The sequence below is a fragment of the Rhineura floridana genome, chromosome 4 (assembly GCF_030035675.1).
Source record: "Rhineura floridana isolate rRhiFlo1 chromosome 4, rRhiFlo1.hap2, whole genome shotgun sequence".
In the NCBI taxonomy this organism is placed as follows: Eukaryota; Metazoa; Chordata; class Lepidosauria; order Squamata; family Rhineuridae; genus Rhineura; species Rhineura floridana.
This window is the reverse complement of record NC_084483.1, coordinates 123,337,934-123,364,339: the sequence shown is the minus strand read 5'-3', so window position 1 is coordinate 123,364,339 and position 26,406 is coordinate 123,337,934. Positions and strand designations below refer to the sequence as shown.

The window sequence follows — 26,406 nt, the reverse complement described above, 5'->3', positions numbered from 1 at the left end:
CTGGCTTCTGAGGCAAGGCAGCGGGCTACCGTGGAGATAGCTGGGAAGCCTCCACCAAGAAGGTTATAGAACGTTTCCCATATAGAGGTCTGCCTGGTGCCTAACTTGACCTTTCAGTGTCAGGCAAAGACCTTTTTATTTCCCCAGTCCTTTCAGATTAGAGTCCAAGCTGGATGTTTTTATCTGGTTCTTAATATCTTGCTACCCTTTTTAGTCTTTGGGTCTATGATTGTTCCAATTTGTTTTAACTGTTCTTTATGTTTTCTGTTTATGAAAACTATCCTGGAAAAAATTCTACTTGGGGCAGCACAGAACAGTCCAACAAAAGTCCAATTTTAAAGAAACAGAAGCATGCTGAAATCTCCCATTATGAGTGACACACCCCACATGGAAAACATTAGCCTTTAATCTGCCTTAAACTGTAAAACCAAAAACTTGGCTACTTAATCAGGAACAACAAAAATGCACACATTAAAGTTGCACATTCATATTAACACATTTTAAAATTGGGACCTATCCTTTGCAATGGCATGCTGCATGCAAATTCAAGCAGTAGTAGCTACAGGGATTTCACACATTGCATAACGTGTGAGCCGCAGTTATTAGACAGCACAGTCACCATGCGGAGTTCAATTCCATTTTTCAGTTTTTATGCATTATTTTCCAAGATTCCACACTAATGTTCACGATCACTAATTATTTTGCACAGGCACATTTGCCTTTCTATATGCACCAGACTGCAACATATAGCTTTGTGATAGTATTTCTAGAAGAGTTTCATTTCTTTATTAGGGCACAAAAAGCATAGGATGGCCTGAATAATAGGTCTACCTGCTCTGCAACTTAAGTACCTCTCCAAATTCTGAACTGCCTACACTACATAAAAAAATACTCGAGGAATAGCGTATAGGTGGAGAGACATTTGTATGCAATCATTCCATCAGACAAGCTACACACAGTTTTCCTATCATTTCTACACAAAGTGTTTTCCATGTTAAAATCCATTCTATTATGTATCTGGAGTTACAGTAGATAGTTTAAGCTCAAGATAGGACCTATCTGAATGGTCTAATTTATTCTTGCTTCCCAATTATAAACTACTTTTCTCCAAGAGCTTTAGACGCACTAGTTGAAGGATATTCCTTAAGTACCAACACTTGCCTTCTGCTCTGCGAACAGGACAAGCTGCTACTGTTCTCCAAAGAAACACAAACTCACAATCTTCTTCATGTTGAAACACTGGTGATCCCTAAGAAAAAAAGAGGAGTTTGTTATCAGTTTTACACATACATTAAGGCTACTGATACTCCTTATATAGAGCCCTTATATAAACTCACTATATAAAATCACCCACCATCCACTAAGTTCTGTAACCAGGACTCCAGTTCATCCAAATTCCATTTGGTGAGAAACCTGTGAACCTAAGAGACTTGCCATTCCTGGATCCATTGGCAAAGCCAAACCGATTGTACATTCAGGGTCATTTTACACACTGATGTGTAGAAATCAACAGGAAGAAGTATATTGTGGAGTTAAGTCTCAAGTACAGCTGAAGAGTCTTATGTTGTTTTTGGATTGATGGACCCATGGCAAAAACTCAACCTGCCCCATACTTCAAACATCACATATTTTTTTGCCTATGCAGAGATAAATTTCCACACAGAAAATTGTAATGCAGGGAAGCAAAGCTTCTGGCCTGCAGGTCAAACTTGGCCCACCGGGCTTCCCGTTAGGGTAAGCCACACCCACCAGCCCTACACCTGATGTCATATACAATATTAGGTGTCAGGCAGGAAAAGGAAGGGCTCGGCAGCAAAGAGCTTGCAGGCCCTGCAAACCCCGCTTGCACAGCTCCCCAAGCACCCAACAACCAGTTGGTTGTCAGGAGCTTCTAAAGTGTTGCACAAAGCAGGACTGCACTCCCGCACAGCAGCTAATATGCAGGGAAATCAATCCAGCTTGATTCGTGTGTGTGAGTGAACTCTTGTGCATTCAAACCTGCTCAGTTTGGTTGCACCTGAAGTAGGAACTTCAAAGCACCTTTAAGGCAGTAAGGCACTGTTAAAAGGTAGGGGTTTTAGCAGCATCTTGCTACATGTTTTAAAATCCCAGCTTCCAGGCTTCAAAGCATGAATCACTTGATATAGTTTATGTCAGATGATTTGACAGTTGGGTCGCCCAGCTGTCAAAATTGGCCTGCAAAGAAGATCCTGATAAGGATCTGGCCCATGGAGCCAAAAAGTTCTCCATCACTTTTGTGATGTATTTAAAAAAAGTATGAAAAAAGTTCTTGCTTCCATCATGCAATGGCAGGTTTTCGGACATGGCGTGACTCACTGTGGCATTTATGTAAAATGCTTATGTACTGCTTTTCAGGTGAACCTCACAAAGCAGTTTACACAGAAATATTTTAAGTATCAATTAACATAATACTGTAAAAAAGCAGATACAAGCAACAAGAAAAAAAAATGAAGACCCATCTGTCCTCTCCTCAGAGTAAGATGGTTCCCGAGTAGCCCTGTGGTGGCAGTAGGGGGAGGGACAGGCTGCCTCAGCTAGAATATTGGGAGCCAGACAGGGTGACATGAATGCATGTCCTACATCAGGTTACAGCCTAAGACAGCTTTACTTGGGTCAGAACGGGGACCACATTAATCCACCATTATGATCTGAAAGTTTAGAATGTCCACAAGAAACAGAGTTGTTGCTTGCTCAGGAAAGTGGAATGCAAGAATGAACACTGCTATTCATTTTGGTGCTTCTTCAAGTAAAGATAAATTCTACATCAGTATTATTAGGGTCCTTGAAGTCTGCTTTCTAAGTAAGTTGCCATGCTTTGCAAGTAGAAGGGAGCTTGAGAAGCTACACTGGCTAGTTCAACTGTTTACTATCACATGACAAAGGAAAAAGTATTCTCACTTGTTCTAAAGTTTCCAGTTCTCTCCAGATGAGGTTTGACTAGTGAGGGGGATGGGGAAGGGGAGAAGAGGATCAAACAGTGCAGCAAAGGGACTCTCAATGTGCCACTATCTCGCTTCTTTGGATGAGCAGTGATTAACCCAAAGTGACTATCTGAGTAGCAAAAGATGGCACTATACAGCTGCTCTACATGTTGCGCATTCTGTTCCTTCTGGCCATGAATGGCTAATTAGCCCTTTGAGTCTAAAAGAGGAGAAAGATTCAAACAGCGCATGCAAGCACAGCTCCAGAGCTGCACAATGGGAAGGAGGGATTGCAGTAACGCAGACGTCCTTAAATAAGCTTGCCAGGTTGCTAAAAGGTAGCCAAATTATCACATCCAGATCCTTCAGCATCACTAGACATACACAAAACTTACCATTCTTTGATCGCAATGGAAGATGATCCGTGTTGAGTATCGCCTGTTACCTTTGCATGTATCCCCACTCGAGTACACAATGCTAAGGGATCCATCAGTGGCAGCTTGAGGACTTATGTGAATCATACCAAGGTTCTGACTTTTGTTTGCGTATTTCACACAAGATCCTATTACACCACCTGTAGCCAAAAGGAACACTTCAACATCTGATTTTGTTTCACTGAAAACTTGCATTGATCCCTTTTGAAAAGGAGGGTAGAAATAATTTAAGAGTACTTTTCACTGTAGAGCTATGTCTGGGCCATTCACCAATTGCACTTGCTATATATAAAGGGCTGGATCCAAAGATCCCGTGAGTAGAGTTCCATTCATGGGATACTTCCACTGGAGGAAGGGATCTTCAAGTGATTTTCTTTCTCCCTGCAGCCCCCTTAAAAGTAATTCTTGTAGAACAGCATGGGCGAAGGAAAAACTCTGTCCCCTCTTCTTTTAGTGGAAGCCTCCACTGGGTCAATGTCCCTCCTGTGAATGGAAACAGCCTTTCTACTCAAGGAAGGTCAACTCCAGATCTTACCTAGCATCAGTCAATGAGTTATTGAAGTGGGGACTTTCTTTTACATTGAGTGAAAAAGTTACCATAAAGGCTTTATTTCTGCCATTATTTTAACTGCTTAGAAGTGCTTGCTCTAACCATAATACTTTCTGGCTTGGCATTCTGAAGTCTGTTGCTGAACACAGAAGTTCAGTTCTCATTATTCCTCCCTAGTAAAAATATAAATTCTAATCTCAAAGTTTTAATTCTGTAAGAGGAAAATAACCATAGTTTCAAAGGATTAGTTGCATCCCACAGACCTGTACATCTTCCCATAACATGCCACCACACACACACTTCATGTAGCAGTTACCATCTCTGCATTTATCAAAAGGTTCAGAAACTGCTCAACTGAATTTCATTAACCCTCATTTGCAGATTCACTAGGTGACAAATTAAACTGCAAAGATTGTCTTATTAGAATTTGTGTTGACCATTGAACTGTACTGTCACTGAGTTTATTTTCCATCAAGTCTGCAAGTCTGGAAATCTGTAGCTAGCAGGAGTTATGTCTTTGCCCAGTCTGGGAACGTACAGCCAAGGCCGTTGCCATGGTAGCATCAAGATAGACTGGGAGAGTTCTAGCAGCTATCTGTGTTGAGCTGAGTCTTCTGTGTCATGTCTTTGAACTGAGAACTTCTCTCCTGGGGGGGGGAGCAACTCTACATGTAATCTTAAAGCCTTAAGCCATAATGTCTTGTAGGAAAGACTCTTAACCTGATCTAATGCCTCTGTGATGTTTCTTGCTCAACTTAACTCCAATGTAACGTATGCTGTTTCACGCAACAACGCACACACTTCAACAGGGTTATGGGCCCAGATCCACAGCGCATTACACAAGAGTAAGTTGCTGGTCTGAACGGCAGACGAAGTACCATAGAGCAGCTTGATCGATTGTACCAGACAGAGGTGAGCAACATGGCTGTAAACCTGTCTGGGGGAGGCTTGCCAATGGAAAGATTGACGGAAAAGAATTATGCCAGCTGGAAGCCGAGGATGCGGGCTTTGCTGATAAAAGAGGATTTATGGGACATTATAGATGGACCCCCTCCGGCGGTACTGACCGCGGCCTGGACGCGTAGAGATCAGAAGGCGCAAGCTTTTATACTTCTGGCTCTATCAGACTCTCAACTGTTACACGTGAGAGATGTTACAAACGCCAAACAGATGTGGGACGTGTTGGAGGCCCTACATGTGCAACAGACTGCGGGATCTAAATTGTGTTTGGCAAGGAAGCTGTACCAGATGCGCTTCATGGGTGAATGCGAAATGAGTGAGCATCTCACGGAATTCAGGCGCCTATTTGCTGAGTTGCAGGATCGAGGCATGGAACACTCTGACCTTCAGAAGACCTATCTGATCCTGGCTTCACTCGATGGGACATGGAATAATATGGTCATGGCTTTCGAAGCCATGCCTGACGGAGGTCTGAACGTTGCGTTTATTGAGGAAAAACTGTCCCAGGAACGGCAGCGGAGACAAGAGGCGAAAAGTGCTGAGGAAAAGCAAAGAGCCAAGCTGAAAGAAGAAAGCAGCTGCAAACAGGAAAACAAGCTGGAGCAGCAGCGGCTGAAATCTTGTTATGCCTGTGGGGCTCGTGGGCATCTTCAAAGAGACTGTGCAGTCAAGCGTAACTCCAGGGAAGGAGGCTTGAAGCAGGGAAGTGTGAACTTTGTTTGTAAACAGAAGTCTCAAGATTTAGGACCTGTTAACTGGATTCTTGACAGCGGGGCAAGCCATATATTAATCAAAGACAGGAGTTTGTTTTACATGTCTACCGATGAGCAGGACTTTGTTTTACTTGTGGATGGATCACGCAAGAATGTGGAAGCCCGAGGACTGGTGAGATTTGATAAACTTGGAATAATGTCAGATTGTTTGTTTGTACCAGATCTGCATCATAACATGTCTGTGAGAAAACTGGTGAGTTGTGATTTTTCAGTCTTGTTTCACAAAGACCAATGTTTTGTAATGAGGGGAGATCAAGTGTGTTTGCAGGGAAGCCTTAATGATTCACAGTTTGTAATAAAGAGCAGTCAAGCAGGGTGTGCTGTGTTAAATGTTGAGGCACAGGTACATCAGGGCTGCGTCCATGAATGGCATCAAAGGCTGGGGCATGCAAATTTTGACACGATTAAGAAAACCCCAATGCATAGTGAAAACATGCGTTTGAAGGACTGTGGACAGTTAATGGATTGTGATTCTTGTCATAAAGCTAAAATGACTATTGCACCAATTAACCGGGAGGCTGAAAGAACCACAACAGCTCCCTACCAGCTAGTTCATGTTGATTTATCAGGGCCAATAAATGCTTCACGAGGAGGTGCGAGATTTTTTATGGTAGTGGTCGATGATTTTACGAAATACACTCATGTTTATTTGCTTAAGCAGAAAAGTGAAGCAGAGCAGAAGCTGAAGCTGTTCATTAAGAGAATCGAAACTCAACATGGCGTCACTGTGAAAGCGATACACTCAGACCAGGGAGGGGAATTCACGAGCAAAGCATTGGGTGACTTCCTCGAGAGTAAGGGAATAAACCAGAATTTCACTGCTCCTTACAGCCCATTTTCCAACGGGTCTGCTGAGAGAAAAAATAGGGTGCTTCAGGAAGCAATGAGAGCCACGCTGATGGATTGCAGTTTAGGGAATTCTTTCTGGGCAGAGGCGATTTTGTATGCGAATTATATTCACAACAGGGTGTTTCATAGTGCTCTTGGAATGTCTCCTTATGATAAAATCACTGGTAGAAAGCCTAAAATACAACACATTCAAAAATTCGGGGCATGTTGCTGGGTCCACATTTCACAGGAAAAAAGAAGAGGCAAGCTGGCGCCCAGAGCACAGCAAGGTTTTGTTTTGGGATTTCAGAATGCATATTTCAGAGTTTGGTGTCCAGAAACACAGCAATTAATCCTGAGCAGAAGCATTAAAGTTGCAGAGAAGCCTTGGGATCAAAGGCAAACAGTCATTCTCACAGGGTCAAGTGACACACAAGCGCAAACATTTAAACCAGATCTTGACATAAAAGTGGAAGGCACACATATTCCACTCAGAGATGCGTTAAATGAGCTCATTTGTGGGAAACGAAGATCGAAGAAACGTAAGGCTGAGGAAATGGAGGATCCTGGGCACGCTGTGCCAAGCACAAGCACAAATGGGGGGGCAGAGAGAGCAGAAGCCCTAGTGCCTTTAAGACGTTCTACAAGATCAAACATAGGGAAACCGCCTGAAAGATTTACTGTGGGGGTAATTACCAGCCCAGGTATACATAAACAAGTTGAAATGGATCCTGATACACTGTATTTGACTTGTGTACAGCCAAAGTTTGATTGAATAAAATGTTAGCTAAATGTACAGAGATGTTCTGAACTGTACTGAAATGTAAACTGTATTGCAAGATGTATTGTAGAAATGAATTACAGACATGATGGGAAAAAGGGGGGATTGTTGACCATTGAACTGTACTGTCACTGAGTTTATTTTCCATCAAGTCTGCAAGTCTGGAAATCTGTAGCTAGCAGGAGTTATGTCTTTGCCCAGTCTGGGAACGTACAGCCAAGGCCGTTGCCATGGTAGCATCAAGATAGACTGGGAGAGTTCTAGCAGCTATCTGTGTTGAGCTGAGTCTTCTGTGTCATGTCTTTGAACTGAGAACTTCTCTCCTGGGGGGGGGGAGCAACTCTACATGTAATCTTAAAGCCTTAAGCCATAACGTCTTGTAGGAAAGACTCTTAACCTGATCTAATGCCTCTGTGATGTTTCTTGCTCAACTTAACTCCAATGTAACGTATGCTGTTTCACGCAACAACGCACACACTTCAACAATTTGCTCATGGACTGAAGTTGTCCCTTCAAGCTACCTTGCCAAAGCTACCCAGAGAGGCTATGACAGCTCTGCTGTGCCACAGCATCAGAGCAAACTGTCCAAAGCTATCAAAGAGGTTAAGCAAAGGCTGAAAGACGGAGGAAGTCAGAGGAGGAATGGGATATAGTCTGTTGTATTGACAGCCCCTCAACAAGTCTGATGCTTACCAGGGCACCCTGGTACATCCTGGAGAGATTTGCAAACATTCAGGAAGAAAGTTCTTCTTTTTGCATCTTTTGATGTATCCAGAGCAATCCAAGGTTCTCTCTCTCTGCTCAAGTCACTCAAGTCATACTCATTCCCAGCAGAATCTGAAAACAAAAAACCAGGGGCCACAAAATGCTCAATTAAACCAAGTCTACATTATCCAAGTGACTCCAGTTTAAAGAATTTAGGAGTTTAAGTAACGCAAGCCAGAGTTGACACAGCAAATGCAATACAATCACGTAAACACAAGGGGTATAAAGCAAAGACTGGCTTAACAGCTAAAAATCACACTGAGGCACAGGGAGTTGAAGTAGGCAGAGGGGGACTGGCAAAAAATGGTTGGGAGAGTGAAAGCGCTTCTGTGAACACAGAGACAAAAGCGGGGGGAGCAAACACAGGGTAGGCAAAAAGAGAGATTCAGCATCTCCAAAAAGTACTGAAAACATTAACACCCAACATATGATGGCAAGAATCTTCTTCAGGGGCACTTAAGAACAGAGATTTCTTCCTGCTAAGGTAACATGTCCCCTTAGTGATGTTTCCTTAGTGGGGGGGAAAACTATTCCTAGCAAGTATCCCTGAAAAAGGTTGTTAACAATACACATCAAGCACATCACTGTATACAAGAAAATTAATTTCAGTATATTTTTTTTAGAGTCATCTCTTTTTGCTCTGCTAGGGCAAAAACCCCCACTGATATAACCCAATACCACAATTGCCATGCTATTCAAGCACATTAACAGTATTTAACACAGAATTTTATCTAGGCATTTTACAGACATGTTACAGCACTACTAATTTTCCAAATTGGTTTTGGCCTTTTCCTCTTTTTGAAGATCTCTTCAGATGTGACTCAGAGTGGCCAATGGATTTTGTTTAGAGTAGAATGCAAACCTGCAGTGCCTTAACTTTTAATGAGCTGATGGTAGTCAAACACTTTAGGGGTTCTAAAGAAGTCAAAGCAAATGCTTTTCAACCAACCCAGTTTTCAGCTGGCTACAGTTAAACTCATGCTTTGTGGGGCAAATCCAAAATATGGTTTCAGCAGGCTGCAGAGCTGTAGGGGTCAGGGGAATACAGAATTCTCTATATAAAATTCTTTAACATTCTTCCATCCACCTGATATGCATCTTCAACAGTCTTCCTAAGGAGAAAGACTAGAGCATGCCAGAAACAAGTGGCAGCATTTGCTGGGGAGAAAGAGGGAAAAAATGCTGCTCGTAGAACAACTCTACCATTGCGGTAAATTCCACTGATCCTCCCAAGGAATTCTCCTACATGGGCTTACTTACCAGTAGCATGGCAGTCAACTGGAGCAGGTGGGCAGGCTAAGGCCGTGTAAAAATGAAAGAAAGTATCACGAATGTTACGTGCAGAATTCATCTCTTCATGGGAAAATGTGAGTTCTCCAGGGTAGGATTCATTGCAGATAAAGGTAATGGTAAAAGTATCATTGGCTCCTAAAGAGTGGAAATAAACACGTTAAACAGCTAGAGACTCACACTTTGCTTCTTTAAAACTGCACACATTTTCACCTGCATCCTTATTCCCATGACGCTCATGCCCACATTAAACCAAGTCAGTTCATTGTGTAACAGAGCTGTAAACATAAGATGGCAGCACACAATATTACGTGTTGGGACAGAAGGCACAAGGGCATCAGTAGTGCAACAAAACCCACAAGCAGGTTCCACACACAATGCTGGATTAAAAAAAAACCCCACCAGTATCACCTACCACCTTTGTCAGAATCTCCTAATCTGGAAGGAACACAATCGTAGCTATAAACCTTCATCAGAATCCCCCCTGCACCTAAAGTCCACCTTTAAAGAGAGGTGCATCATGCTCACAGGCCTTTGAGGAGGAAGACCACTTTCCCACATGGCATCAAGGTCACTGGGTGGCCTCATGCCACTTGCTAGTTCTTAGCCAAAGGATGGGGAACCTGTGGTCCTCCAGATGTTGTTCGGACTCCCACCAGTTTCTAAGGAATATGCTAAGTATTATCACTGGGCTATGTATATGATCTGGCAAGCCCAAGAATCCTATTTGACCAGGCTCTTGCTTTCGCCTTGTCAGAGCCCTCCTGCAAATACAAAACTAAAATGGGAAGCTTGAATGTTTCTTGGTCTTCATGGCCTGAGGGAACTCTTGCCTGTTCGCTCAACCTCAATGTGTGAACTTAAGTCTGCTTCATGTAAGTCACAGGATCAACAGATTCAGCAGAAAATTACTACCTTTTGTTTCATGCAGTTTCTGCTCTTACTCCTATTATCTGAATTCCTTTCATAAACTATCTTGAATTAGAAACCTTGAATTAGAAACCTAGAGTGGATTAGAAAAGCCTTATTTGATCATGATGTCACCCACATCTAGCTGTTGTCTGATTACTTGCAGTGAGCAGACTCAGCCCTGGCTCTTCCCCTTTAAGGTATCATAAATCTGGATTTCCATGTGTCGAAGTTTAGAATATCCAGTGTCATAGTGGTAGCTTTACTCATGTGTATGTTAAATAGAGAGTTTCCTAGTTGATCTTGCCTTGCAAGGAGGGTGGGTGCAACTGGCCCTTTGGAAAACGTTCCAAAGCAACTTTACCTGTATATTTAAGAGATAGAGAGCCTGCAGCAGACAACTGAAGAGTTTTGTTCAATTTCACCAAACGAATGTGTTTTAGATCTTCTGTTTCACATCCACCAACTGAGTCATCAGCTGGTATATCTGTACATTCTTTAGCTGGTCCGCAAATATTTAGCTAAAGGGATTCAACACATAATAAAATATAAATTAGTTGCCCTGAGAAATCTTAACCAGCTCCTGGGGGGCACCATATACAAGCCCCGATTTAGTCATTTTTGCACTTACTCCATTATACATGTTGTTTCCTATCAATTCATTGAAAGAGCACAATCTTTCAGCCCCTCCAAAACATAGAATATTATGTCTGAGTCCTAAAAATGTGTCAGTAATCTTGAGAACTTTTGATTCCATTTCAGTGGCATAAAAAGTTGCTTTATATGAGGACGTACCATTGGTACATCGAGCTCAGCGTTGCCCTAGTTTTATGGGCAGCAGCTCTCCAGTGGTTCAGGAGAGGTCTACCAGGAACATGCACTCCACCAGTGCGTTACAGCCCTTCCCAAGATGCCTCCATCTTTCCATATGTTCATTGGCTGCTTACATCGAATGCTTGTCTCCAAGCAGCCTTATTATTACTTTCATTGACACTGAAGCAGAGCATGCATTGAATTTGGACAAATCCTGAGCCAAAGCAGATTCGGAGCTTGCCCAATCCAAAGCAGGATCTCTCTGAAGCGTTCCAAACCTTTAAAGTAATTTGAGGCACTCTGGAGGTTCAAATACTGAAAAAAACACAGCAGGCAGCATCTGCAAAAAGTGAGACATTTCCCCTAAAGGTTGCCATAGGGAAAAAAGGGTGGGGAGAAAGCTGTTTTATGACTGATGGGTCTTGCTCCTTATCAGAAGAAAATGATTTTACCAGGCTTTGGGGAAAGAATGCCAAAGTAATACAGCATCTTGTTCTGAGTTTTCTGCTAATCCTACTAGCAGTGCTTGCTTGGAAAATGCTGGACAAGTCCTTCTGCCCCTTCCACATACTGACACATCCATTCCTGTCAAAGTAGCTCTGAATTTAGTTTGTGACTTTGGGAGCCAACTGAGCAGACAAGCCTGGAGTTGTCTTTTCATTCATCATGAGTTCCCAGCCCTTGCCTCCAGCCACTGAAGTCTTGCAGGTTAGTTTCCGAGGGGCACCTCTACAGTGTATGCTATTTTCATACTAAAATAGTTGCCCACAAAACCACAGGAAGGGAAGCAAATCTTTCTCCCCCACAAAATCAACTTTAAAAGGTGCCAAGCACACAATCCCCTGCCCCTACGATTCAGAAATTTGGTAGGTTTCTTATTTGCAGGAATATCTATAATATATTCTATTTTCATACATATTATCCATTAAAAAGGGGAGATTAAGGGAAACCTTTTTTTAACTACCCCAATACTGCAAGAACTACCCTTTCAGGAAAACCACTGCATCTGTCCTACTGAAATTTGTTTGGATTCACCTCTCAGAAGATACTATCATGTCTCCAAATTTCATCCAATTCTGCCAAATATAAAACTTAAGATACAATCTAAATAATATCCCAGAAGAATATAAAGATCAAATAAGGAACGGGTTCGAGGTTTTAAACTTAGTTGACAGAGAACCAGAACAACTATGGAGTGAAGTCAGAGACAACAGGGGAACGCACCGAGTGACCGAGATGAAATAAAAGGAAGATGGAAGCAATACACTGAAGAACTCTATAAAAGAGATGCAAGGATGACAGATTCATTCATGGAGGAACCGTATGATGACGAACCAGAAATTTTAGAATTTGAGGTGAAAGTTGCTCTTAAAATACTTGAAAGAACCATGAAAGCTGCTCTTAAAATACTTGAAAGAACCAATCACCAGGAACAGATGGCATACCAATGGAGTTGCTACAAGCTACTGAGATTGAATCTGTCCAAATTTTGACACAAATCTGTCAAGAAATATGGAAAACTAAATAATGGCCCACAGCCTGGAAGCGTTCAATATACATCCCAATGCCAAAGAAAGGGGATCCCAGGGAATGCAGTAATTATTGAACTATTGCCTTAATATCCCATGCAAGTAAAGTAATGCTCAAGATTCTACAACAAAGGCTCTTACTATATATGGAGCGAGAAATGCCAGATGTCCAAGCTGGATTAAGAAAGGGAAAAGGCACCAGAGAACATATCACAAACATACATTGGATAATGGAACGGACCAAGGAATTTCAGAAGAAAATCACCCTGTGCTTTATAGGCAAAGCCTTTGTGTAGATCATGAAGAACTATGGAATACTTTAAAAGCAATGGGGGTGCCACAGCATCTGATTGTCCTGATGCGCAACCTGTACTCTGGACAAGAGGCTACTGTAAGGACAGAATATGGAGAAACCGATTGGTTCCCCATCAGAAAGAGAGTGAGACAGGGGTGTACTATATCACCCTATTTGTTTAATCTATATGAAGAACATATACAGAAAGCGGGATTAGACCAAGATGAAGGTGTGAAAATTGGAGGAAGAAATATCAATAATTTAAGATATACAGACGATACCATATTACTAGCAGAAACCAATAATGATTTAAAACAAATGCTGAGGGAAGTTCAAGAGGAAAGCACAAAAGCAGGACTACAGCTGAACGTTAAAAAGACTAAAGTAATAACAGAAGATTTATGTAACTTTAAAGCTGACAATGAGGACATTGAACTTGTCAAGGATTATCAATACCTTGGCACAGTCATTAACCAAAATAGAGACAATAGCCAAGAAATCAGAAGAAGGCTAGGACTGGGGAGGGCAGCTGTGAGAGAACTAGAAAAGGTCCTCAAATGCAAAGATGTATCACTGAACACCAAAGTCAGGATCATTCAGAACATGGGATTCCTGATCTCCATGTATGGATGTGAAAGTTGGACAGTGAAAAAGGCGGATAAGAGAAAAATCAACTCATTTGAAATGTGGTGTTGGCAGAGAGCTTTGCGCATACCGTGGACTGCGAAAAAGACAAATAATTGGGTGTTAGAACAAATTAAACCAGAACTATCACTAGAAGCTAAAATGATGAAACTGAGGTTATCATACTTTGGACACATAATGAGAAGACAAGATTCACTAGAAAAAACAATAATGCTACGAAAAACAGAAGGGAGTAAAAAAAGAGGAAGACCAAACAAGAGACAGACCTGGACTTACAAGATCTGAACAGGGTGGTTCACGACAGATGCTGCTGGAGGTTACTGATTCATAGGGTCACCATAAGTCATAGGCACATAAGATAGTTCCTTTCCAAAAAAACCTTTATAGATGTGCCAAACACAGAAGTCCCTGAAGCTATTTGTCTGGAATTTGGCAGGCTTCATTCAGTCAGAAGGGGCTACAATGCCTGCAAATGTCATTCAGTTTTGTCAAAGGCTAAAAAAGGTATAGGGATGCATGCAATGCTGCACAGGTGAAGTACTGCTTGCGGAATGGGGCTTCGTCTTCCTCTCCCCATGTGCCTTCTCTCTCTGGAACATAATTTGAGGGTGCAAGGGGGGCTGCAGGGGGAAGGAGAGGAGGGGAAGTCCCATCAGCAGCACTGGATACAACACAGAGCTTTTTAAAAACTCCCCATAATGCTGAACGGGGAGGCACTAAAGCTTTGTTGTTCCAAATCTGGGTTTGGCTTCAGACCTGAATTGGATACCCTCAGAATCTAAACCAAATCTGGCTCTTTTCTGAAGCTCCAAATTAGTGGGCAAACCAAATCTTGTTGTCTGTGCACACCCCTATGAAACAGCACTCTTGAAAGCGTCTCTGTATGCTTCCCGTGAGAGGCCATCAAATTACAAATCTGCAGCAGAAAAGGAAAGCTAGATGGCATGAACCTTAAGGACACGAAGTTCTGTGCTTGGAAAAGAAAAACCATTACCATGTAGGACTTCCCAATTCGCATGACGAAGTATGATTTTTCTGAAGCCAACGGTTCCAGGTTAAACACAAAGTGAGTGTTGGGATTCTCTACAGAGCAGCTCTGCAGAAAACAAAACAATTTATCAAGAGGAGAGATAAAGATACAACAAAGACTTGTACAGTGAAAACATTTATAGCATTTTTGACTTCCAAGTCGAAAAGGACATCTTCCACATTGGTTAGAGTAAAGCCAATTTGGAGCTCTTTTCAAGTAAGTTATATGGGCAGATGGGTATCATGTTAAATTAAGTAGAACTGATGCAAGGAGGATTACTGGTGCCCACAATAATTAACTCCTTCTATAGTTCTATTATCAGCAACAGTGCCCGGTTCATTCACAGTTATCCTTGCATCAGAGGGCTTAGGTTGTGCTATCTGAGTCTAACAATTTTTATTACAATTGTGGGCGGCCAAATAAAAACTATCCAATGCTTAAGGGTAGGACTCCAAAGTTTGGCTCCCTGTTAAACCTGCAATTCTTGAGGGACATCTGAAAGTAAGTCCACTGCACTTCTCCTAGGTAAGGACATTGCGAGAAATAGAACAAGGGTGTTTGCAGAAGCAAGAGCGCCTGTTAAGACTCTTTGCTAAATAGGCTTTGAGTTGAGCAGAGATCTGCTTGTTGCAAATATCCAGCACCGCAAGTATCTGCCACTGCCTTCCCCTCCTGCTCCTCCTCGCCGGGGTGCTAGGGGGAAGGGGCATGGTGAAGGGGAGGTGGCTTTTTTGTGAGCACTTGAACCACTGGCTAACAAGAGGCTTGAGCTTTTGTAAATGCTTGACCTCAGGGGCTCACAAGAACACAATCCTTTTCAGGTTGAACGTTGGAATACTCATGCGTCCCTACCACAGGCCAGCATGCGTAGGACTTTGCTGCAAGTATGTAAGCTCACCTATTCAATGGGCATGTGGGTAAAAGCCTTAACAATTTGCTTGCATCTCTTTCCTGCCACTCACCTGAGAGTCACCTTCTGTTGTTGCAACTGGACAAGCAGCTTCAGTTTCCCACAGAAAAGTCGCAACACATTCTTTCATGGCAATGAATCTCGGGCTGCTATTCTGGAAGGACAAGTAGTCAGGAAGTTATGGCAAGGAATGCACACAAACAGCCTGGGTTCAAAAGCACCACAGGAAAATACTCCAAGTTTGCTGCATTTTTGTTGTTGTTGAATAGTTTGGGAAGATAGGACCTCAGGATCTTTGCTTGAATTAAAAATAAATGTGATCATTTTATTGCCACACTGTAGAATTTTTCCTTAGAAGAATTTTTCCTTTCCACAAACACCCTCCCCCAAAAGTGGTAATCACTGCTTAATGCCAGGTTGGCAAATTCTCAGGGGAAAAACCAGAATCCACTCCTATCAAAGTCATACTAATACTAGAACAGATGAGTAACCTGTACTTCACTTCAAAACATGAAAGCGGGAAGAGTTACTAGCAAGATCGTTCTGCATTTCAGGTCCAGGTCACATGACAAAAAAGATTCAAGGAAGAACTCAGGTACTGACTCCCAATTAACCTCTTATGTACTTATGGCCAGAATAAGATAATGCCATGATACTACAGTGAGAGGAGAAGGATGTTAGCTGGGAACTTACCAGAGTACCCTTGGAGCAGCTGAGATGGATGAGGCTTGTGAAAGGCTCACTCTTACCATCTGCCATGAGGCACAGAGAGCCATCGGTATAATTTAGGAGGATTCTGCCAGGTCCTTCAACGACAGGGCCTTGGTTGGCAATCCCCAGATTGCTGATGGAAACCTCAAGAAAGCCACTCTGAAATGAGAAAAAGAAAGCCATTCTGAAGCAAAAGACTGTTAGATGAAAGAGAGAAAAATATCTTTTCAATGATGAATTTAGAATTGTTTGCAGTCATGCTATAAAGAGCACCTGCCAGATTGGCAGAGAAATCCAAACCCTGATTAGGCAGCAACAGGGTGTGATGAAGCGGCAGGGCAACCACTGCATCCAGAGCCCCGTCCCTGATGTCAGCCAAGGTGGACAGGCAAAGCCTGCTCTAGTGTACCCCAGCCTGGAAATCTTAGCAATCGGGCTTGGTTTGGGCCAGATGCAGCGATAGCAGTGGGGCTGGCTAGGCTCCTCCCCTGGAAAGCTGTGGTGGGACTTTCCGCATGCTACTGCTGGTGGTGGACACCCACCAGCCAAACTTCTGACTGCCAAAATGCAAACAGGCTGAAGAGGGAGCTCCATGCCAATGAACCTGTTCTGGAGATGGTAGAGGGAGACGTCCACCCCATCCAGTCCCTCCTGCCTGGCACAGCGGACGGGGGCTTGAATTATGCCCTAAGCCAATATTTTTAAGATTTAGAAAGTGCTAAAAATACTGAAGACTCAAAGCCCTGTCTGTTGGATTAAAATCTAAAAGTTAGATACACAAGAGAAGAACAGAAGGCAAGTGAAATAGAAGAGTGAAAAGCATCTCAACATAAGAGTTCTGAACGTGAGATGGAGCTTAGCTTGAGTTTTTCCTTCGTCTATGTATTGGTACTCACACTCTTGTATGTCATTTCACAGACTGATGCCCGCCTGTCACAGCCTCGGATGGGCTTCAAAGGTCGGCAGACATTTATGTAGTATTTTTTACGTGTCCCGTGTTCAGGGTTGTCCACTGCATACCAATTTTCCCTTCTGTCTCCAGATAATGATAAACTGAGAAACGTGCAAAACAAAAATATTGAGTTCTGATATATTTTAAAGTATTTTTTAAAAGTTACTATCTGTGATGCAGTACTTCTCCTGGCACTCTGGGCTCCCTTTGGGGGGAAGGGTAGGATATAAAATCTAACAAACAGCAGCAGCAGCAGCAGCAACTAACAATCATTTTTCCACTCGTTCTTCTCACTGCAACAGGCATGTTATAAAATATCACAAGTTATATTGGTCACAGCTTTAGAGGACCACAAGCTCAAATTCAGTGCATTCACACTACACATACGTATTCAGGAATGCCAGTTACTTTTTGACAAGAACTACAAATGGACAATCCTTTGGAAGAACATGCCCACAACTCCCCTCCTCTCCTATGATCCATTAGTTTCAGGATTTCGGAACACAGTGACAGCATTGCTGATCTATCCAGGACAAGGTTAAGTATGAAATGTAAGTTTGGGCTTTGGTCAGGAAATACTTGCTAGCCAAGCATTACCACCCAGACTTCACATTAACAGAACTATTGCTTTGTTTACCGTGAAAGATCGTACTGTTCCATGGTTCGAGGATCTGTGACAACACATTCTGTGGGAATCTCTGGGCAGGCATATTGGGTGTACCATTTGAAGTTGTACGTGAAGCTGTCTTCTGCCTAAGTTACCACAATCACATATACACAAAACAAAAAATGAGAAGTGTAGAAGATGAACACCACCACTGTGGCTCACTTATAAGCTAAAGCTCTCCTTTCCAATTCTAAAGTGGTATAAATTTTGCTCTCAAATGGAAACTTAGCCTTTACTGTCAGAAAGTCCACTCAAGCCTATGTGGATGTATCCAGATTAATAACTATATATCACCACTTAACAACACTCTCCAAACACATTTGGCATGATTGTGTCTGTGTACATAGCTCCTCCTCACCACAGGGATACAAATCCTCTGCACAGGACCACTGAAAAGGCTACCTTGTAGCAACACTTTTAATGCAGTGCTATGCAATCACTTTACACAAAAGGGTAAAACCTATTATGAAAGTCTCCAAAGACTCTTTGTAGATTATTAGGCAAACCTCTCGGTGCCACCAAGCATCCTATAGAGGAAGATCTAAAAAGCATAGCACGTTGTGCCTCTGAACTAGCATCCCCTTCTACCTCCAAACACTTGTGAGGGTTTAATTTCCCATTATGTTAAACTATTGGGAGCTTAACTAAGGAAGCAATGCAAAAGAGTTATCCACATACAGCACTCACCTGATATTCAGGTAGACCTGCACCTGCACCACGATCACATAGGAAGGTGATGTGGGTAGACCGTTGTGTATGTTTCTCATTGTTGTATGGTGTCCCATTTTGGTAGTTCAACTGAATCATTCCATCATAATAGGAGAGCTCAGAACTGGGCATCCCCAGATTCCAGACGTTGCTGCCACTAAAAGTATACATTAATAAAACATCATACAGGTTTCCTGTAGGGATACAAGTGCCTAAGCATCTCCATTATCCTCCAGGACAAAGTGCAACATGCTACAGGAGGGCCCTGCTTTTCGGCAGTCCGCTTTTCAGCATTCTGCTAATACAGCGGCTAAAATTAGAGTGAGGCCCCACTTTTACGGCGTTTTTCGGACATCAAGCGTCATTTTATTGAAGGAGTTCCACTTTTTGGCAGGTTTCACTTTTAGGCGGGGGTCTGGAATGTAACCCACCATATGAGTGGGGCCCTACTGTAATACAAATGAGTCTGTGTTATGAAAGCTGAGAAAACAGCCTCAAGGATACATTCGGCAACTAGCAGTCTACCCTTATGGCTCAGCTTTGTGCCACTTTAGGAAAGCAGGAAGGCCTGCTGCCATTTGCATCGCTGCTCTCCATTCAGTGCTAATTAATTGTTCACATACAGGACCATTGCCTGTATTTACCATGATGGCACTGGAAACTCTGACTGGCTATTTACAGCAATTCATGGGATTGGGCTCTTCATGCACTGGAAGTAATTTCCCAGCACACAACAAGCCTCCACCTAATATCAGGCCCAGCCCCCCTCCAATAAAATCAACAGTGGGCCAATCTGTTCTTGTTCACCTGGGCATAGCTAGAGGCATGATAGCTATTTTACCACCGATACTGAGATGCTATGTGTACCATCAAGATTACAGCTTTGGACAGAAGTGTAAAACTACGCTCCTTCTAAGGTAACTGTAGGTAAAGGAACATACTCCAGTTGATCAAACTTAAAATATGATAACCCAAGGTTCCAGAATGCCACTAAAATAAATATGTGTGCCCAAGAATGCTTTAAATTTACATTTCTTGAAGAGCAGTGCCCCTATCCAAAGCTGCAAGGCAGAAGAATTTTGAAACAGAGGAAAGTTTCAAAAGCAGTTTTGATAGGCCTAGGATGGGGGTTGAACTAAATAAATAGGGAAAGGGCTATAGCTCAGTGATAGAGCATTTGGCTTAACATGCAGAAGGTCCCAGGTTCAATCCCCAGCATCTCCAGGTAGGGCTGAGAGAGAACCCAGTCTGAAATCCTGCTAGTCAGTATGGGCAATATTGAGTCAGACAACGGTCTGATTCAGCATAAGGCACTCCCTATGTTCTTAAGTAAGGAAACTTCCCACTGGCACAAGTCCTAAACCATTTGGATCCCCAGATGATTTCTGTATTTTCCTTCCAGCAGTCTTCATGTGATTTAAGGGACATTGTTTAAGGCCACATCAACTAGAACAATCTTAGTGCTTAGAAGGTTCCTAAGCATATTTTCTCAAAAGCAACTACCACTGAATTCAATGGGGCTAACTTCTCAATAACTGCTTTGAATTGCAGCAACACAGTGCTATCTTATACACATGATTACTGAGAAGTAAATCCCAATCAGCGCGCCCAGGACTGCAGCTTTAGTCACTACTCCATGTGCTCTTCAGGACACAACCCACACAGCAAAAAAAGGCATTAGCAACTCTTACTTTTTTTTCACTTGACATGCTGCAGACTGCAACCCACACAATTTGTTTGACACGTTGCCACAAATACTGATGTAGAAAGTATAGTCGGGTGTTTTTACTGAGTAAGTCTCATGCATCAGTGGTGATAAGTCAAAAGAAAATCCTAAGCAGAAATGAACAAAAATCCCTTTAGTACAGAAGTTTACAGTACGCTCAGTTTAAAAGACTGTTTCCACAAGAGACAAAATGCATAAACCTGATTTAAACAGAAACTCCATGTGTTATGTTAAACATGTTATCCATAAATGATTCTAACACTCAAGTTTCACAAAGTAAACACATAGCAAAAACAGATTTTCAGCCTTCACTGCACCAGCATACAGTTGGATTTAGAAAAACATCCCATGCAATATTACATTTGCAAGATTTTACTGCTAGCTATGCACCATTCCTGCACTTTCTGTTCCAGAAAACAAAATGTATTTTATTTCTTTTTAATAACCAGCAATTATTCATGCACCAGATTCTATTCCAGAAAACAAAATGTATTTTATTTCTTTTTAATAAATTGGGTTTAATAGGTAAGGCTTACTCACTTTATTTTTTATTTCAACTATTTACATGCGACCTTTGAGTAAATTCTTAAGGCAGCTTACAGTAAGATACAGACATAAGAATACTCATGAATCCTGGAAGACCACAACAAAACAGGCCGTCCACCCCAAAATATAAATCAAAGCCAACAACAAAAGCAGTCTATAAAAATCCTTCGGGGGCGAGGGGGAGGAAGGGAGAGAAAAGAGAAAGAAACAGTGTTAGTACCTTTCCAGAAGGTCTGGAGAGTTATGGCCTGGTGGAGCACACAGGGAATGAATTCAAAAGCTGTAAGATTGAGATTTAACTCTGTCTCAAGTTATTTATTTTTTAGAGATGAAAACCAACTCTATTCCTGCTACTTAGGACAGGTGATGCAAAACGAAAAAAGTTAGTCAAATGAGCAGCTGGAATTTGTGACACTGACCCAACATTCCATGTCCAGTTACTGCTGTACAGTTTTCAAACAGGTTACTTACCTGCTTGAGAGTCAGAAACGCTGCAGTTGTCTCCTTTTGTTTCAGACAGGACACAGGCAGCAGCAGTATACCATTCAAACTCATACAGGCACTCATCGTACCCAGAATTAATCAAAACAGGAGCACTTTCCAGGTCACCTGGGAACAGATCAGTTAGATTAATGCTGAACTGAACCATCAAACAGCCACTCATTTTCAAGAGGCCGGTCAAGGAAAATAAGCAGAGGCTCTTGCATTCAGGAACTTCAGTCTGTCAGATTACTTGATCAGGCACACAGATTAGTTACTGAAGCCAGCCAAGCACATTACCTCAGAAGAGCCAATTGTTTTACACGGTGAGTAGACATTTCCCTTCTCCTCCAATTGAAAAGGTGGGGGGGCAGTCCAAATACCACAGCATTATTTCCTGCTCAGTTTCTTTTAAAAGCCCCAACCTTTTTATCATCTCCACACTAATAAACTTAAAGACCTTCTGGTTTTCTTCCCCCCCCCCCGCTGCAGTTATATCATGTCCACATTTGAGAAGAGGCAGCCACAACTACACACTATTTGAGATTCTGGTTTCCAGCTTTTGGCTTTGAGAAGCATCCATAACTTTGAGATGTGTTGACAGACTTCCAACAGTTCTGCATAGCTTAGGGGTCACTATTCAGACACTTTTGGAACAGTTTTGTTTTAAAAAAATTGGTAAAAGTAGTAAAAGCTGACACATTCCCCAAACTCCTTTCAAAAAAAATTGTTCGGAAGTCAAGAAGAGAGCCAATGAGGCTAAACATTATTTGGGACTTGGAAGATCTGGGTCCAAAATCCTGCTCAGTTTGCTTTTGGTCAGTGACTCACTCTCAACCTAACCCATTTCACACCATTGCTGTTAAGACAACCTTGGAGTCCTGACATACGTGGATGAAGGTGGGGTATACAGTGTATCCTCATTATATAAAAGGATGTACAATCAATTTTAAAGTTGCAAATGAAAAGGGAGAAGCCAGTAAGAGAGCAAACTAAAATCCAGATCCAGTTCATCTGTTTAGGGCAAATCAACCCAAACAGGTTGCAGGACAGTTTTTAACAGTGTCAGGCCACATCCATCTGTTGACCAGCCTCCCCAGGGCAGTTCACCAGCTCACCTGCAGCTCCCTTGATGGGAGAACCCAACCAACGGCCCTTTCTTGCCATATTGGTTGCTATGTGGTAGTCTTTAACTAGCAACATAAGCAACAGAACAAGAGAGAATGGTACAGGCACAGTTGTCAAAGGTTAGAGGATAAAAGGATAGAGTATTAGAAGGCTCTGTGTAGCCCACAAGTCACATACTGAGCAATGCAAAACAGCTCTTGAACGTACGACAGGAGTGGGGAACCTCAGGCCTAAGGGCCAAATGCAGCCTTCCAGGCCTCTCCTTCTGCTCCTTGGGGCTCCCCCGGGCCGCCCCCCTCCCTGGCCTTGCTTCACACCCTCCATGAGTGTTTTTGCCTAGCTGGAATGTGACCTTGAACTCAGGTGATGAGTCTTGCTTGCCTGGATGGGAGGATATCGAGGGGTGAGAGATTGTGTGCATGTACGCGCACACACAGAAACTAGCCTACTGCACAAAGGTAAAATTTACATTCAATGCTCTATCCACTTTGGCCTCTGGCCTCACTCACTACTATGTGGCCCGGAAAAGGTTGCTCAGAAAGGAATGTGGCCCTCAAGTTGAAAAAGGCACCCACCTCCTGCTGTACAGACCTCACCACTACTGCTTCCACAGCTTTTCCAGTCCTCGTGAAGGTTTGCAGTCTGAGACCACATTAGTAGAACTTGGCTCTAATAAAACCGAAAATACTCACCTGGCTTGCATACTAGGATTATCTTTGTTGCAATTTTCTTGTTTGGTCGACATGCATCACCATTTGAATAGAAAAGCTGAATATTCTCTCCAACTTTTGTGGGAGGAGACATAAATGTCCCTAGATTTTTTGTGCTATTGCTTTCACCTAAAGAGAGCCACACCCCAAATGAGAAACACAGATACTTGTTTTAATGGATCATCTTATAAAAACTTTTAGTTTTACACAGAAAGCAAAAAACTTTTTTAAAAAATAAATAAAAATAAGCCATTTATTCATTTGTTGAAGATTGTTCTTTTAAAGTAGGGAATTCATAGGAGGAAAGGCATTCTAGGGCATGTCTACCATATTTATTCATAGTCTATAGTAAAAAAAAAAAAACAAGGCTAAACACTACCAAAAAGCTGGATGGGGAGGGGATAAAAAAATACAAGGATTGCATCTGACCACGTCATACTCAGAGTAAACCCACTGCAATGAACCAATGTCAGTCATGTCCATCAATGAGTTAGCCAGATACAATCGCAAGGGTACAAAACAATAAAGTAAAGCCAAGTTGTTGTTTTTCCTTATCAATCCAATAGGTAACTGTTTTGAATGTACACTCTTCTTCAGGGATATTTTAGCTGGCGCTGATGGGAGTTGCTGTACAACATCATCTGGAGGGACACAGGTTTCTCACTCTTGAAGATTAAGAATCAGTCTACTAAGCTTTCCAGAAGCCTCGGCAGAAAATAAAAAAGATGCTGAGGCTTCCTAGGTCCAAAGAAATTGGGACCTTTATGCAGAGACTACAGTGGACACCCCAAAATCTTTTGCATGTATGATATTAGATTGGGGGGGAACATACAAATATGTATAAAAGCCCATTCTGCAGCAGGTATTTGTGTACGCAGGTATGTAAATTGCTTATCAATTTTGCAAACTAAGAGCATAGTCCATGTTCCAAGAAAGATTAGGTTCCATCCTCTACTCACCTATGGCACAAACAGATGCCTCTTTTGCACAGTTTATTGCACTTCCTGTCTGAAGTACTCTGTGACAGACGTTTATGAAAAAATATTTTTTTCCTTCTATAGGGTTATCATCTACAGCCTCCCAATTCTGCTCTGATTCTAGAATTAAGAGATCACATTTTAGAATGTTTAATTTTAATAGATAATACAGCTTTTAAACAGTCTCTCCCCCACCCCAAAAATGGCCATATAAAAGCTCAGTCAAACCAGACATTACTTCTAATGTACAGTTAGCAACCACACTTGGTTTTTATTTAATACCACGCCCAGCCTCCCCATTATTCATCAGGGATGAAGCATAAAGGGAGGGGAGGGGCTTAACCCTTCCTTCCTTAACTGCAATAACCAATGAAAATCACCCTCTCCACACACAGCAGTTAGCTTAGGAGAAAGTTTCCACTGGCGCCAATGACAGCTTTTTTCCTTGAAGGCTAATTGCTGCATTCTAATTTTCAATGGAATTGTGGCTAGGAAGGGAAGGGTTAAGCCCCCCCCAATACTGCCGTGTTGATACACATTTTTCCCCCTTCCCTATGGTCACTATTTTTTTGTAATAATTTCACACACACAAAAAGCCAGATGTGCTTACTAGCCACACATCAGAAAGAATTAAAATCTCATTTGGCCCCATAAAAGTTATGTTGTGAGACGTTCTGGAGTCTATTTTAATATTTTCTTGCAGTCCTACAAACAGATTAAATAGCTTTCTGTATGACATATATTCATTTTTTTAATAACACAAGAAGTTTAAGCATGAAGATTTAGTTTTTACAGTGACTTACAGTTAGTTGAAAGCAAAACAATTGAAAAAAGAAGTCCAGTCAAGACAGAGATAGTGGAAATCTGACAGACCCTTTGACCTGGTATTAAGATGCTGACTGATGTACAACCTATATTCCCTTTGTGGAATGCTCCCCCCAGGGAAACACATCTCATTGTCAATTTTTAGGCACCAGGCTAAGAAGGGCCGTAGCTCAGTGGCAGAGTATCCCCCTTGCTTGCTGAAGGCCACAGGTTCAATCCCCGGCATCTGCAGGTAGAGCTAGGAGAGTCTCCTGCCTGGATCCCTGGAGAGCTGCTGCCAGTCAGTGTAGACAACACTGAGCTAGATGGGCCAATGGTCTGACTCAGAATAAGGCAGCTTCCTATGTATTTACCCAGGCCTTTGGTGGTGAAGTTAGCCTTAACTGTGCTGCTCATCTGTTAGCAGGGTGGGGTAGGACTTGTCCTTCTTACTGTGTTGTTGGATGAGCATTTTAGAGATTTTGTATTATACATTGTTTAAATTTGACTTTTGGTTGTGTCTGTATTTTATCTTGCTGTCAGAGTTAAGTTGCTTTGAGACTTTTGTATAACTAACAGATGCAATAAACAAACGCCACCAACAGTAACAATAGCATTTATAGTGTAGCAGAGGCTATGTCTTACATAAAATACCACATAAATTGTTTGTGGGGTATAACACCATCAGAACATTAGACAAATTGGTAAAAAAAAAGCATTAACCTATGACTGAGAGAATAAAGTCCATCTGGGGAGAGGAAAGCTGGGTGGGATTCATCTTCTTTGTAAACTGGTCTGCAGTGCTTCTGGGCCCATCCTAGTGTTTGCAAAGTCAGATAGCATCACTGGCTAGGAGTGCATTTAAGTGGAGTTGTTGTGAAAAACACCACACTCGCTCTCTCAAAGTCAAACTAGCAACTCCTGTAATCCCAAACCTTTAATACTGTTAACGCATACTTATGTCAAAAGCTGTAGCTATTCTAAAAATATTGTAAGCTTACTTCAAGGCTGAGAGAATCTGCCACAGAGTATATTCTATCAGTGTTCCAGGGCCTTTGCTGGTTGCCTGATAGTTTAAGGAACACAACACACCTTGACCAGATTAGCACCTCCTACGCTGCAACTATTGTGACCCTAAAGATGCACCAAGTACAAATGCACTGCATTCCAGTGGTCAGAATATACAGCCACTTTCTCTCGATACACCACAACTAGGAACTCCCTTTGATTTGGAAGATCACCAATGTCTGATCAGTGACCAAACAAGCTAACACCCAACAGTGTTAGCCTGTCATCAGAATACACTTCCATTCACACAACGGGCCCCAAATCTGCCCTGGAGAGTTGGGGAACCCTCTGAGCAAGTTAGGGGGTACAGGGATGGAGGAGAGAAAGGAGAAGACTCATCACCCATGGACACCATCTGGCAGAATCTGTTTAAGATAGCACTTATCAGATGTAATTTTTACAGTTTTCAGATTTAAAATATTAATTGCTGGGACATCTGGGATAAGGCAGAACAAACTACAATTTAAAAATGTAC

At 42.2% G+C, this 26,406-nt stretch overlaps 1 protein-coding gene across 2 annotated transcripts in view; it reads right to left on the bottom strand.

Moving 5' to 3' along the window:
• The window catches only part of IGF2R (insulin like growth factor 2 receptor), a 111,925-nt gene that overhangs the window by 37,266 nt on the left and 48,253 nt on the right, over nt 1–26,406 (bottom strand). For both annotated transcript variants that reach the window (XM_061624292.1, XM_061624291.1), the window contains exons 12-26: nt 24,042–24,179; nt 23,065–23,211; nt 21,236–21,373; nt 20,184–20,325; nt 18,472–18,649; nt 17,755–17,870; nt 17,062–17,218; nt 16,148–16,324; nt 15,507–15,608; nt 14,509–14,610; nt 10,597–10,753; nt 9,294–9,461; nt 7,962–8,105; nt 3,338–3,516; nt 1,162–1,249 (exon numbers count right to left, since the gene is read on the bottom strand). In XM_061624292.1, the coding sequence (XP_061480276.1) occupies nt 1,162–1,249; nt 3,338–3,516; nt 7,962–8,105; nt 9,294–9,461; nt 10,597–10,753; nt 14,509–14,610; nt 15,507–15,608; nt 16,148–16,324; nt 17,062–17,218; nt 17,755–17,870; nt 18,472–18,649; nt 20,184–20,325; nt 21,236–21,373; nt 23,065–23,211; nt 24,042–24,179 (2,133 nt within the window). The remainder of the gene's footprint in view (nt 1–1,161; nt 1,250–3,337; nt 3,517–7,961; nt 8,106–9,293; nt 9,462–10,596; nt 10,754–14,508; nt 14,611–15,506; nt 15,609–16,147; nt 16,325–17,061; nt 17,219–17,754; nt 17,871–18,471; nt 18,650–20,183; nt 20,326–21,235; nt 21,374–23,064; nt 23,212–24,041; nt 24,180–26,406) is intronic.